The 15,223-nt window shown below is 35.0% G+C and overlaps 1 protein-coding gene across 1 annotated transcript in view; it reads left to right on the forward strand.

Annotated features, from left to right (window-relative positions):
• Positions 1–11,538, forward strand: part of LOC149802156 (cartilage oligomeric matrix protein-like) — a 142,536-nt gene extending 130,998 nt beyond the window's left edge. The window contains exons 22-24 of the mRNA XM_089956562.1: positions 598–695; positions 7,128–7,267; positions 10,848–11,538. Coding sequence (XP_089812688.1) covers positions 598–695; positions 7,128–7,267; positions 10,848–10,948 — 339 coding nt within the window. The 3' untranslated portion in view covers positions 10,949–11,538. The remainder of the gene's footprint in view (positions 1–597; positions 696–7,127; positions 7,268–10,847) is intronic.
• Positions 11,539–15,223: the final 3,685 nt, after the last annotated feature.

Raw genomic sequence — 15,223 nt, forward strand, 5'->3', positions numbered from 1 at the left:
CAAATACCAATCCGGAAATAAGTTGGTAAGTGCCTTAGTTTGAATTGATTTAAGTGCATCTGAATCTAAGCAGTGTGTCTCATAAAGACCTGCTTCATAACAATACCTCCCTGTTTGTACTCAATTTCTCAGCTTGTGTTCTCCAAATTGACATTTTAAACATCTGTCTCATTGTGAAACGTGGGATTGTGGATGACTTTTAAAATGAATAGCTGTACAGTTGTTAATGCCCAAGTTCTTTAGAAACTAACCTTGTTTTATGAGAGAAATTCCTTATTTTAAAAATGTTATCACTAAAGAGATTTGATTTCATCTTTACTATTTTTTGTATATTTCTACATTCTGCAAGACAGCCCAGCATCATAAGCAAGATATTGTCGAAACTCAAATTTAGTAAACGTTTAAGAATACTAGTGCATCTAGAGTGGTATTTTACCATTCAGATATTAGATAGCTAATCTTCAGGATGGAATCTTAAGCTATTTGATAATTATGCTCATGACATATTTAGTAAAGCTGTTATAAAGGTATCCCAGAAATTCAGAATACAAGAAAAATCTAAATCTTTTAATTGTTATTGTCCTAAATCTACTGTAGGTTAAACTACTATGGAAAGATCCCCGAAATATTGGATGGAAAGAGAAGACTGCATACAGGTGGGAATTGATCCACCGACCGAACATTGGACTGATTCGGTAAGATTAACGGCAGTGCATGTCCGATACCATATCTAGTTTTAAGTAATCAAAGAAATTGCTTTTGTGATAGTCATTGATAATATGAAAATCATAGATAATATGAAAGTCATAGATAAAATGAAAGCTATTTAGATTAACCAGATTTTACAATGTATTTCTTCATGTAATAATAAATATTGAATTTCAGTCTTGAACATGTAGTAATACAATTTATGTTCAGTCTTGAACACATAGTAATACATATTGATGTTCAGACTTAAACGTAATAATACATATTGATGTTAAGTCTTAAACAGGTAACAGTACATATTGATGTTCAGTCTTGAACACGTAGTAATACATATTGATGTTCAGTAGTAATACAACTGATGCACAGTCTTGAACACGTATTAATACAGTCGATATTCAGTCTTAAACACATAGTAATACACATTGATGTTCAGTCTTGAACATGTAGTAATACAATTGATGTTCAGTCCTGAACACATAGTAATACAGTTGATGTTCAGTATTAAATATGTGGTAATACATATTGATGTTCAGTCTTAAACAACAGGGTTCCCATGCTACCAGAAAATTGGGAAAAAGTTAGGAGAAATGACATTTTCCCCCCGATCATGAAAAGTCCTTGAATTTTGCAAATATTGATGAAAGTCCGGAAAAGCCCAGGAATTTTCCTCCACAATTTGACGCCCAAAACAATTATGTAATTGAGTCATAACTGAACTGATCATGAGTTCAATTTGTCGAGTTCTAACCAGAATATTATGAGGTTAGCAGTATGGATCATTTGGGTGCTTGCCATAAATATATTTGTTGAGACAATCCAAACGCTCAGTGAATTTGATTCATCTAGTAGACTTTTTGTTTCACAGACAGCTTGATATCAAGATTTTCTTTTCATGGAAGGTATGAAAACCAGTCTAGCATCACAAGAGGCCAACATGGTGGTGTTAAAGCATAGCCGCTTAGCAGATGGGCTAGCAAACTTAAATGTTGTTAAATTGAGTTATACGTGCATAAAATCGATATGAAAATTATTTTCTCAGAAATTGCGAGTATTAAAATCATTATGTCTTTAGTCTGCGGAAAGACAATAAAACTAATGCATTGATGAAATTTGAGCTGGTACTAGCGATTTTGATTGCTAGTGGCACGAGCACAGATAATCTCACAACTGTCATTTACAAACATTGTAGAAAAAAATATTAAATGAAAGTCGTATACTGGTTGTAATAAAAATACAAAAACAAAAGAGCACAAAATTCTCTATATTTATTCCGAGACCAACTTTCAGAGTTTTTTTGTATCACGTGACTACCACATTGATATGTGCTCTCTCATGCAGGGAGCATACAAATCAGGGAACCGTCTACTCTGCTTGATGAATCAGACTGGCAAAGTTTCTTGTAGCTGTTCTTGAAATAAATATGTTGAGAACTATATGTTCTTTCTGGTTTTTACAAAAGGTGTCAGACTTTCATTTAATATAATGTGAAAAATGGGGTTGGAGTATTAGGACGAACCCGGATTAGAAAAATTCTGAATCTCTGATCTGAACTTTGGTGTGAAACTATTACACAGTGACATATAGCTTGAAGCATTGGTTTGAGATTTTAAAAGGAACAGGAGAAAAGGGAAATTGTCGTCCCATTTATTCTATATTAAGAAACGATAAGACCCCATATATCAGTACAGGTTTGGGGACTGGTTTATTTAACTACAAGAGGACAAGTTGATTTAACAGAAAATTCAGGCCTTGTTTATTCAACAATATATAATTTTGAAGGTCTTATGTCAAAATTTAAATCAATCCTTTTGTAAATGTCTTTAAATGATGGAATTTTTGACAAATCTTCTTAAGGAGTTTAGGCTGGTTGAAAAATCATGTTTGAGATTTTATTAACACACATAAATTCCAGATTAAACTGTTTTTGTTACAAAATAAGATTCTAATAGTTTGAATTTATTGGGTTTTTTTTCATACTGTGATAGGAAATGTTTACTTTGTATAACATGTGCATATATTACTCTAGAATTCTTTATGATTAAAGGTTTGAAAGGAAACAGTTTAGGCTCATTATGTTGTTTCCATGTAGGAACAATGCAGGTCAGCAAAGTAAAGTTAGGATTTGTATTCTGTACATTGAAATGGCTTTAAATGACAATTTATAGGAATATAGTCAGATTTGTTTCGTGTGGCTCATTTTGTGGTTTTGTACATGATCATCTTTATTCCGGCATATGTTTTGGAGAGTCTTGAAAGAGAAACATCTTCAGATTTGGAAAATGCATGTTTTATAAACCAATATGTTCTTTAATTCCATTCAGTAGTGGTCATATGTTACCCTTGAAAAAATGAATTTCATCCTGGAAAACCCTTGGAAAAGAGCTAAAACTTTATATTTAGAAAAGTGTGGGAACCATGTAAACACGTAGTAATACAATTGATGTTCAGTCTTAAACACATAGTAATACAATTGATGTTCAGTCTTAAACACATAGTAATACAATTGATGTTGAGTCTTAAACACATAGTAATACAGTTGATGTTCAGTCTTAAACACGTAGTAATACAATTGATGTTCAGTCTTAAACACGTAGTAATACAATTGATGTTCAGTCTTAAACACATAGTAATACAATTGATGTTCAGTCTTAAACACATAGTAATACAATTGATGTTGAGTCTTAAACACATAGTAATACAGCTGATGTTCAGTCTTAAACATGTAGTAATACATATCGATGTTCAGTCTTAAACATGTGGTAGTACAATTGATGTTCAGTCTTAAACACGTAGTAATACATATTGATGTTCAGTCTTAAACACATAGTAATACATATTGATGTGCAGTCTTGAATGCATTGTAATACAATTAATGTTCAGTTCTGAACATGTATTAATAAATTGATGTTCAGTTTTGAACATGTAGTAATACATATTATTGTTTGGTTTTGAACAGGTAGTACCAGATATTGATGTTCAGTCTTAAATACATAGTAATACATTTGATGTTTAGTCATGAAAACATAGTAATATAATTGATGTTCAGTCTTAAACATGTAGTAACACATACTGATGTTCAGTCTTAAACACAGAGTAACAAATATTGATGTTCATTCTTGAATGTGTAATAATAATTATTGTTGTTCAGTCTTAAACACATAGCAATGCAATTGTTGTACAGTCTTGAATACTTAGTAACACATATTGATGTTCAGTCTTAAACACACAGTAATGTAATTGTTGTACAGTCTTAAACACTTAGTAATACATATTGATGTTCAGTCTTAAACACGGAGCATTGCAATTGTTGTACAGTATTGAACACTTAGTAATACATATTGGTGTTCGGTCTTAAACACTTAGTAACAAATATTGGTGTTCATTCTTGAACGCATAATAATAATTATTGTTGTTCAGTCTTAAAGACATAGCAATGCAATTGTTGTACAGTCTCGAACACTTAGTAATACATACTGATTTTCAGTCTTAAACACATAGTAATGCAATTGTTGTTCAGCCTTGAACACTTAGTAATACATATTGATGTTCAGTCTTAAACACATAGTAATACTATTTATGTTCATTCTTGAACATGTAATAACAAATATTGATGTCAGTCTTAAACACGTAGTAATACTATTTATGTTCAGTCTTGAGGCTAGTTAATATATTTACTATACAAACTCCTGTTTTGAACAAATTTCTTTATCACATTTTAAAGTTTGCAACTTTAATAGTTTGTTTTTTAAGCCATGCTTCACTATTTCACTTTAAAGTCAAAATTACCTCCCTTTGATTGACTAAAGTCACCACCTTAAACCATATTCTAATCGAATAATTAAATATCTATCCCTTGCGGACTTGAGGATGTAGAAAAGGCTTGACATGCCCTTCAGTATGTCTCATGAGCTAACTAATGGATTCAACCTATTTGCTTCTGGTTGTGTTATCTGTTTGGTGAAAGGGAGGATGTTGGTAGATGAGCAGAGGAAAGCCATTCTAATGCAACACACTACTTAGTCTGAATTTCAAGGCTAGACAATCTGTCACAAGTTTTTAGTTGTTCAAAGAGAATTTCTTTCATTGAATCCCAGGGTGACCACTGTTTTACTTGAAAAACTGTCCGAAATTTAAGCAAGAACAGGAGATCTGGAGAGTCAGATATGAGAAAGACATCATCATTTTTAGATCTTTCAAACCTTCATTGTAATTGGCAAAATATAGCCATTGCTGTGCTGGAGTACTGCTAAATGCGAATACATACATACATACATATACATACATACATAACATACATACATACATTGGCCACTGTGGAAGCATGTCAGATTTTCATTGCATGCAATGAATTGCTTAGATTAGCGATAGTGTGTTCCCAAGAGGGATTGCTTGACTCGAAAGTTTGGTTTCACTGCCTTTAATTTTAGTTGCATAAACATAATTCAATTGACTTTATTACCTTTCAGTAACCATTTATGAATCCTAATTTTTATTTGTTTTAGACAAATTATTTAATTAACTTTAATCTTCACTTTAATATTTATATTTATATTATGTATATTATTTTCATAATAATGATTTTAGTAATGACATTTAACAGCAAATTTTTTAACATTGTAGTTTTCATTTTTAGAGAGGAGTCATGCAAAGTGCATAGTACTTTATAATTCATAAAATTTCAAGGTTGATGTACCAAAACAGTTCCAGTAAACATCAGGTGAGCCAACAAGGACCTGACCCTGTGAAAAGAACACTCATAAACATCAAGTTCCCTTCCAATAGTCCAGACCCTTTTAAAAGAACACACAGTACAAGTCAAAGCTTCATTCTAATATTGGTCCTGACCCTATGAAAATACACTGAAAAAAGTCGAATCTACATTCTAATGGTCCTGACCCTGTCATAGGAGCATAGCAATAAATTAAAAGATATGTTCCTATGGCCCTGGCCCTATCAAAGGAATACACACTAAATATCAAAGCTGCAGTCCAATGGCCCTGACCTTGCCAAAGGAATACACAATAAATATCAAAGCTGCAGTCCAATGGCCCTGACCTTGCCAAAGGAATACTCAATAAATATCAAAGCTGCATTCCAATGGCCCTGACCTTGCCAAAGGAATACACAATAAATATCAAAGCTGCAGTCCAATGGCCCTGGCCCTATCAAAGGAATACACAATAAATATCAAAGCTGCAGTCCAATGGCCCTGACCTTGCCAAAGGAATACGCAATAAATATCAAAGCTGCATTCCAATGGCCCTGATCTTGCCAAAGGAATACACAATAAATATTAAAGCTGCAGTCCAATGGCCCTGACGTTGCCAAAGGGACCTTCAGAAAATAAACATTGCTTTTCATTGGACATAACCCTGTCAAAGTAACACACAAAAAGTCATTGTTGTTTACATTTTTTGTTGGGAAGTAGAACCAACGTTTTTGAAATAATTTCTCTTTCTATTAAATTCAAATAACTTTCAGTTTTGCTAATGCTTTGCATCAAATATATAAATCAAGTTGTGTGCTTCTACTATATACAACTCTAATACATTTTAATTTAATTTTATGGAGCTTAGCCAGGCAAGACAAAAATATGACTTAAAATATTTGTCTCTGAAATGTGTAAGATTTATCAACAGAGTTTTAAGGCAGATTGCAAGATATTCCTCTCTGAAATATGTAGAAAATGTTTGGCTTTTAACGTACTTCTTGCATGCACACGATTCGTGAAAAGCACAAAGGGATTCTTAGTCTTAGGGACTGGGGTATCTCCTTTTCAGGCTCAGTTGTCATATATATTTCTGAGGTTCTTTGTTAGATATTACACTTACGTGTCTAAATCCTCGTCAGAAAGGTTATAGAAGATATTCTTATTGCACACACAATGAAATCATATGTGGTTTAAAAGATTCAGATGAAGTGTTGAGAAGTGTACTGGTTTCTTTTGGATTGTTATGGTTATGATAGTAACAGAATTTTTTAAAATTATTTTGATGATGTGGCGATTACATCATGATAGGGCTAAATGGAAGAACTATATAATATGATAGGGCTAAATAATATGGCAGGGCTATATAATATGATAAAGGTATATGACAGGGTTATATGATAGGACTATATAATATGATAGGGCTATATGATAGAACTATATAATATGATAGGGCTATATGATAGAACTATATAATATGATAGAACTATATAATATGATAGGGCTATAGAATATGATAAAGGTATATGATAGGACTATATAATATGATAGGGCTATATAATATGATAGGGCTATATAATATGATAGGTTTTTTGTTGCTATAGAATAGATGGGGTACTCTGAAGAAAAAAACTTTGAGTTCCTGTCCTTGATCCAGCAAGATGCTATTTTTAATCTTATCCAATGACAACAAACATATCTGAATTTTCAGAGTTCTCTTCTTTGAGGAGACACGACTTGTAGCAGACTCTGGTAACATCTACGACACCACACTGAGAGGAGGTCGCCTTGGGGTGTTCTGTTTCTCTCAAGAAATGGTCATCTGGTCTGACCTGATCTACCGATGTAATGGTGCGTATTTACTTACGAGATACGACTATAGTACACATGACTTGAACCATTACCAACATTTTTCTATTATAAGTTTAGTTATTAATTTTTTTAGTTGTTTGGCAAACCAAATATACATTAATCATAAGGCCAAATTATCCATTTGCAAATAACCATTTTAAGAAGACTGACTCTGTAGGACAATGCAGTGTTTCTATAATTCACAAGTAAAACAGCTATAACAGATTGCATCCACGTTAGGCGAGTCGATGAATTAAGGGTGTTTCATGCAACAAGTTATGGTCTTGTTGTACCGGGAAAGAATATACACCTAATAACAGCAGCAAACAGATGCCAAGTACCCTATGGTAAAGCCATGGTAAAATCTTCATGCATATCAATCACTCCACCGACTTAATCTACGTATAATTACAGACATGACTTCTAAAACTGGCCACCATTATGGAAAGTAAGCAAAATGAAGATTTGTAAAGATTAAGTGCTAAATGCTAAATGGCTTTAAGTTCGATAAAAATAAAAAAAACAATGACGTTTTCTTCACACTTATGATAGCTGATGTTTTCACTTTGTTTTATTATTAGAATCTTGTTCATGAATGTGACTACCATAGTAAAATCATGCCTCATGGGTTAGATTGCCAAATGTCTTCAATGCTTATCTTTGTTTATGAGGGTAAGTTTAAACTTCAACAAAAAATATATTGCAAATTTGACTTATTATGCTAAAGTTATTGTTAGATGAAATGATATCACTCTTCCTTCCAGTAAAATCTTTAATATGATAATGCGTTAATAGAGACTCATTTTATGTTTATAAACTTAGCAGAGAAACAGAAATATTAAACAACAGGATGAGAGGAATACATTGAAGACCCAACGGCTTTAGAGCTAAATGTATTATTATTTATTAAATACTTCATATATTAATGTTTATATAACCACAAGGCAGTAGAGAGCTATGGAATATTGGGAAATGTCTTAAAATGATCAATATTTATTTGTGTGTGTGTGTGTGTGAGAGAGAGAGAGAGAGATAGAGAGAGAGAGAGAGATGGAAAATTTAGTATGAACCTAATGGAACTCTAATGTTTTAGTGTAGAATAAGAATTTTGTTATCCTTTATTTTCCGAGTGTCTAGCACAGAATGTTGATCCCATGGCTAGATATTTTTCTTTTGTAGAACCAATGAATAATGGTTTATTTTCTCACACTCCTAATGGCTACAAACTAGAGTTATAAACAAAATGACGTGCAGTGCATACAGATCAAATATACAATGAATTAACTACACCGTAAAATGTTCTATATTTTGAGAGAGGATATTAGGTTTGATTTACATCAAAATATTTTGTGTAACTTTGGAAACGAGGTTAAAATGCAGATAGACATGATAAGTACTGAAATTATAGTAATATATTAATATCAGATAGTCTTAATAGGGTGAATACGATGACATAATACAAACCAGTCAAAGTGTCGATGTGCCAACCATAAAGCTATTTGTCGTCATATAATATAAGACATCATTAATGTTATGAAAGAATAATAATTAATGTAATCCATCATACATATCAAATAGGATGGAAAAACTCCAACAGGGGGCCAGATCTTTGTGCCAAGCACTCGAAAAAGTCTTGTCTCTGATGCAAAATTTTGATCTCCAGGGTGCAGTTTTCCAATCAGACACTGAAACATAACAAAAGGATTCTTTTTCTCACATTCCTGAATGAAAAATGGTCTAAGTCAAGATGACTCATGGTAAATATTGACGTAACTTCAACAACGAGACACACTGAACATTTTCTAACCTTAAAACTGAGCATAAAAAGTCAGGTTTAGTATAAAATTTCAATGACGTTGAAACACATTTTAGTTTTAACCAGTGGGTGAGACGACTGTGGTAATGGACACAGTGTGTGAATTGTGAACAGTAATGAGCTTGAACAATGATACAGTTGTGAACAGGTAAATTAATAAAGTCCATAAAAATATTTGAGAAAGACAAAAATAAAATGAGATAGTCCTCCATTCAACTTTGACCTAGAATTCATTTACCCTTAAGAAAGTATTATGAGAATTAAGTCATTAAAAATTATAACAATGGCTTTCTTGTCCTGAAATTGGACTTAGGAAGCCATTATGCTGGTAATGTAGATCAGTGCAAAGTAGCATGGTTCTGAGACACTTAATTTAAACCTCTGCTCGGTTTAGTACCTGTTGTAATTAAGGTTTATCTTGATTATTGAAAACGAATATCAGTGAGAATACAGATATCACGATGTTTTACTGTGGAATGTCAAAATAGTCTACAAGTCAGGAATCATGATGTTTTACTGTGGAGGGTCAAAATAGTCTATGAGTCAGGAATCGTGATGTTTTACTGTGGAGGGTCAAAATAGTCTACGAGTCAGGAATCGTGATGTTTTACTGTGGAGTGTCAAAATAGTCTACGAGTCAGGAATCATGATGTTTTACTGTGGAGGGTCAAAATAGTCTACGAGTCAGGAATCATGATGTTTTACTGTGGAGTGTCAAAATAGTCTACGAGTCAGGAATCATGATGTTTTACTGTGGAGTGTCAAAATAGTCTACGAGTCAGGAATCATGATGTTTTACTGTGAAGTGTCAAAATAGTCAACGAGTCAGGAATCATGATGTTTTACTGTGGAGGGTCAAAATAGTCTACGAGTCAGGAATCATGATGTTTTACTGTGGAGGGTCAAAATAGTCTACGAGTCAGGAATCATGATGTTTTACTGTGGAGGGTCAAAATAGTCTATCAGTCAGGAATCATGATGTTTTACTGTGGAGGGTCAAAATAGTCTATCAGTCAGGAATCATGATGTTTTACTGTGGAGGGTCAAAATAGTCTATCAGTCAGGAATCATGATGTTTTACTGTGGAGGGTCAAAATAGTTTACAAGTCAGGAATCATGTTTTACTGTGGAGGGTCAAAATAGTCTACAAGTCAGGAATCATGATGTTTTACTGTGGAGGGTCAAAATAGTCTACGAGTCAGGAATCATGATGTTTTACTGTGGAGGGTCAAAATAGTCTATCAGTCAGGAATCATGATGTTTTACTGTGGAGTGTCAAAATAGTCTATCAGTCAGGAATCATGATGTTTTACTGTGGAGTGTCAAAATAGTCTATCAGTCAGGAATCATGATGTTTTACTGTGGAGTGTCAAAATAGTCTACGAGTCAGGAATCATGATGTTTTACTGTGGAGGGTCAAAATAGTCTGTCAGGAATCATGATGTTTTACTGTGGAGTGTCAAAATACTTCATGAGTCAGGAATAAAGATCTCGTGTGAGGTACGATAAAACTATCATACAGTGGTGTTCTATACAGCAAAACACAACCGTACAGTGATGTTCTATACAGCAAAACACGACTGCACACTGATGTTCTACATTGCAAAACATGACCATACACTGGTGTTCCATATAGCAAAACAATACACTGTTGTTCTACATTGCAAAACACGTCCATACACTGGTGTTCTACACTGCAAAACATGACCATACAGACACAGAGACAGGTATTTATTAATATAATAATTGGTTTCTCTTTTCAAGATTTCGTGCCCGAAGCTCTGTTTGAGGATGGAGCAGCTCCGCTTGATGTGGACGAGGTACCTGAGGTGGATATATCATCAAGTATAGAACCAACAAAATGATTACGTAATTATATAGCATAAATCCAGGACAGAGGGAATAAAAACCCATCTTCACTTGTACTCACCTGAAAATACAAGGGTCTAGGAACTTAGAATTATCTTATAATTTTGTCTTTGATGTTAAAACTGTCAGCACTGGTGGATTAAAAGGGTGATGGAAGCATAATGACAATGCCATATCCTGAAGCCATGGTTTCATCAGTCTGTACTGCTTTTTATATTACGTATGTTTATATTGATTACAGTATGATACAACAATGATATTAGTCAATTGACTGTATGAGAAAAATGTGGACATTCTGTGTTGTTTTAACTTAGAGTTTCTGATACAGCAGGTTCATATTAAATAGTAAGATCTTTTTTCTTGTATATCTGGTTTATAATGAAGCATTACTCTAAATCTGGCTGATTTTCAGTCAAAATTAAAAACTGGCAACTGACCGATATTTAATTCTTTGTTGAAAAGTCTAAGTTTTCATATTTTTTAAGTGACAGATGCAAAAAAATAAGATGGTTTCAATATTTGGAATTTGATGTTTTTGAAGCTTCACGTGTTAGATTCTTGCTAATAAAAAATTCCTAAATTCAAAGATGTATTGTCTGTTTTCATATAGACCAATATTTGTATTCCTCTACCCTATTCTACATCATCCAGTTACATTTCAAGCATTATAAAACTGCTTTGTTTTGAATTTAAAAGGTTTGGAATAATCTCTAATATGACCAAAGAAAGATATGTCCTTAATTAACCGAACCTTACAGCATCTTCAAAATCGCTGTAAATACAAGTAACATAGTTTGGAACCTGTATCTAATGAAGATGGAAAACTGTGAAGATCCAAACTGTCTGATTACAAAAAGTCTTTATTCTTCACATGGATGAATGCTACTGCTACTGCCAGTACTGTTAGACCACTTCGGTGGCCATGTGGTTAGAGCACCTGCCTTGGATGTGGGAGGTCGGCCTGATTATTCCAAACCTTTTAAATTCAAAACAAAGCAGTTAGGACTGGTCGGCCTGGTGTCAGGATAATGTGACTCAGTGGAACATGATGCTACATGTCTGCAGCATGGTGCCTCAGTGCAAGACATCACTATAAACTGTCACACCGTAGCCATCATAGTGATATGACTGAAATACTGTTGCATTAAAAATCCAGATCACACACACACACATTCACACACACCAGTACTGCTACAAAAAGCTTTATTCTTCACATAGATGAATGCTACTGCCACAAAAAGCTTTATTCTTCACATAGATGAATGCTACTGCCACAAAAAGCTTTATTCTTCACATAGATGAATGCTACTACAAGTACTGCTACTAAAAGTATTTATTCTTCACATGGATGAATTCTACTGCCACGACCAGTACTGCTACTAAAAGTATTTATTCTTCACATGGATGAATGCTGCTACAAGTACTGCTACTAAAAGTATTTATTCTTCACATGGATGAATGCTACTGCCACGACCAGTACTGCTACTAAAAGTATTTATTCTTCACATGGATGAATGATACTGCCACCAAAAGCTTTATTCTTGACATTGATGAATTGTACTACTAGTACTGTGCTTAAAGTATTCATGCTTCACATGGATGAATGATACTGCTACCAGTACTACTACTAAACTTAATAACTGTTGATGAGTAGCAACGACTGGGCTGCGAGTCGAATGGCTGCAATATTTAATTGTTATACCCATTGTCAGATCCAAAGGTTACCACATATCTGTAATATTTAACTTACGCGGGTATGGTTCCAGTTTATCTATAGGGTAAATTTGTTTCGATTTCACATCAATTCATGTAACAGACTTAGACAAAATATCAGATCCGACAGATTTTCTTAAATCTTACATAATATTTGTTAAATCACACAGTCTTGTATTCTTAAAGGAGTACTACGCGCATACATGTTCACAAGTGTTATGTTTCTATAGTTTTCTTTCAAATTTTTTAAAAATTAGACTTCAAAGGGTAAATTTCGACATACGTAGGGATTTCCCTGTATGCAGAATAGAGCTTGACCATATGTCATATGATTACCTAAAAATTCAAATTATTAATCTAAGGCGTGAGAGCGGAGGTTGCTTTTATATTTATTGATGTGAATATAAAAGACTCTCTGCTTCTGGTTGCAGATAGGATGAAATAGCTTGAATACATAGTTTTGAACTCTCCTTGAAGAAAAGCTGTATTTTACATGCAGTTTCCGAGCAGGCAGTGGATAACACGTGCATTTGTGATATCATGGTGAACATCTCAAAGTTAAACTGATTGAAAGTTTATGACATCTCCATCTCTCTGTATGTCTCTCTCTCTCTCGTATCATAATGTAAAGTAAAATGTCAAGTTAAAGTAAGAGTAAAAGTAAAAGTGAAGTGAAGTAAAATAAAAGAATAGAAAAATGAGCACTCACTCTGTTTATTCATATGATACACATGAACACATCACAGAATCACAAATTATACACGTTTAATATTGATAACTGAAGCTGTATTGGAGTTTAGCATGGACAAGACAGATGGAGAACCTAGGTAAGGAAGCAGGCAACTTACTCCCCATGTTTTTGACACTGTCCATGTTTACAGAGGTTTAACTATAAATACATGAGGAGCTATCAAGACGGGCAAAGTTATCACAGACCAGGGGAAACAGCTGCAGTGATGGGTTGAGCACCAACTTGAACTGTATGCAAGCAAAAACGTCATCACTGACACCACCCTGGATGCCATCCCAGACCTGCCAGTCATCGAGGAACTAGACACACTGCCCACCTTGGAAGAGCTCAGAAAAGCAACTGATTGCCTTGCTTGTCAGAAGGCTCCAGGAAGCGACGGCATCCTGCCTGAAGTACTCAAGAGTGGGAAATAAGCACTGCTCCAGCCCCTGCACATATTCCTCTGCCTCTGCTGGGAAAAGGGATACATCCCCAAGGACATGTAGGATGCCAATATCATCACTTTGTACAAGAACAAAGGAGATCATAGCGACTGCAACGACTCCCGGGGCATCTCTGTCCCCTCAGCATCATCGGAAAGACTTTCACCCGTGTCGCCCTGGCACACTTACATACCCTAGCCTCCCACGTCTACCCAGAGTCCCAGTGTGGGTCCAGAGCCGACCGGTCAACTGGAGACATGATCTGCTCACTACGCCAGCTACATGAAAAGTGTCATGATCAGCAGATGCCCCTCTACATCTCTTTCATAGACCTGACAGTTGGAGCGGATTCTTTAGGTTCCATCCTCCCCTAGTACGCTTTTAAGGACTTCAACGAGGGAAATGGACCCAGGCCGCATTCCCAAGGACCTGCTACATGGCGAGCTAGCAGAAGGTGCACAACTGATTGGACGGCCATATCTGCATTAAAAAGATGTCTGCAAGGAGGACATGAAGGCGGCTAACAGCAACATTAATGACTGGGAGAGCTGTGCTGACGACCACTCCACCTGGTGCCTAGCTGTCAGGCAGAGCGTTCAGAAAGCAGAGGAAGCAAGAAACACAAACATTGCTGCAAAGAGAGCCAGGAGGAAGGCGAAACAACAACAGCCTCAACAAGCAACGATGTTCACCTGCAGCAAGTGTAACAGAGACTGTCACTCTAGGGTCGGACTCTTCAGCCATTCGCAAAGGTGCAGATAGGACACCCAACCTGAAGCTACACCATCATCTCCTGAATACTGATGTATGCCAAGAGAGAGAGAGAAAGAGAGAGAGAGAGAGTTGTGTGTGTGATTTGGATTTTTAACATAGCTATAACAGTGTTACAGTCATACGATGTCTGCAGTGTGGCAGTTTATAGTGATGTTTAGCACTGGGACATCATGCTGAAGACATGTAGCATGATGTCCCACCCAGTCACATTATCCTGACACCAGGCCGATCAGTCCTAACATTAACTTCTTAATGCTGAGCTCCAAGCGAGGCAGCTGTCTGTGCCATTTTTGTAAGTCCTTAGTATGACTTGGCCGGGGATTGAACCCACGACCTCTTACATCCGAGGCGGATGCCCTAATCACTAGGCCACCGAAGCAGTCAGAGAGAGAGAGAGAGAGAGAGAAAGTTACATGAAAATATTATCATTGGTTCAAATACTATACCTGTACATAGAAGGACTTAAATCAAGGCAACTGTGTTTCTTATTATGATACAAAACAAACTCAAGTTATATTAAATTATCTTGAGTAGTTTAAAAGTTCTTCCTCCAGAATATATACAAAATTACATAATTACATTTTCCCTTGACTTGCTGTGAACTTAACCTA

This window comes from Sinohyriopsis cumingii, chromosome 4 (assembly GCF_028554795.1).
Source record: "Sinohyriopsis cumingii isolate HCF-2022 chromosome 4, ASM2855479v2, whole genome shotgun sequence".
NCBI classification, from domain to species: domain Eukaryota; kingdom Metazoa; phylum Mollusca; class Bivalvia; order Unionida; family Unionidae; genus Sinohyriopsis; species Sinohyriopsis cumingii.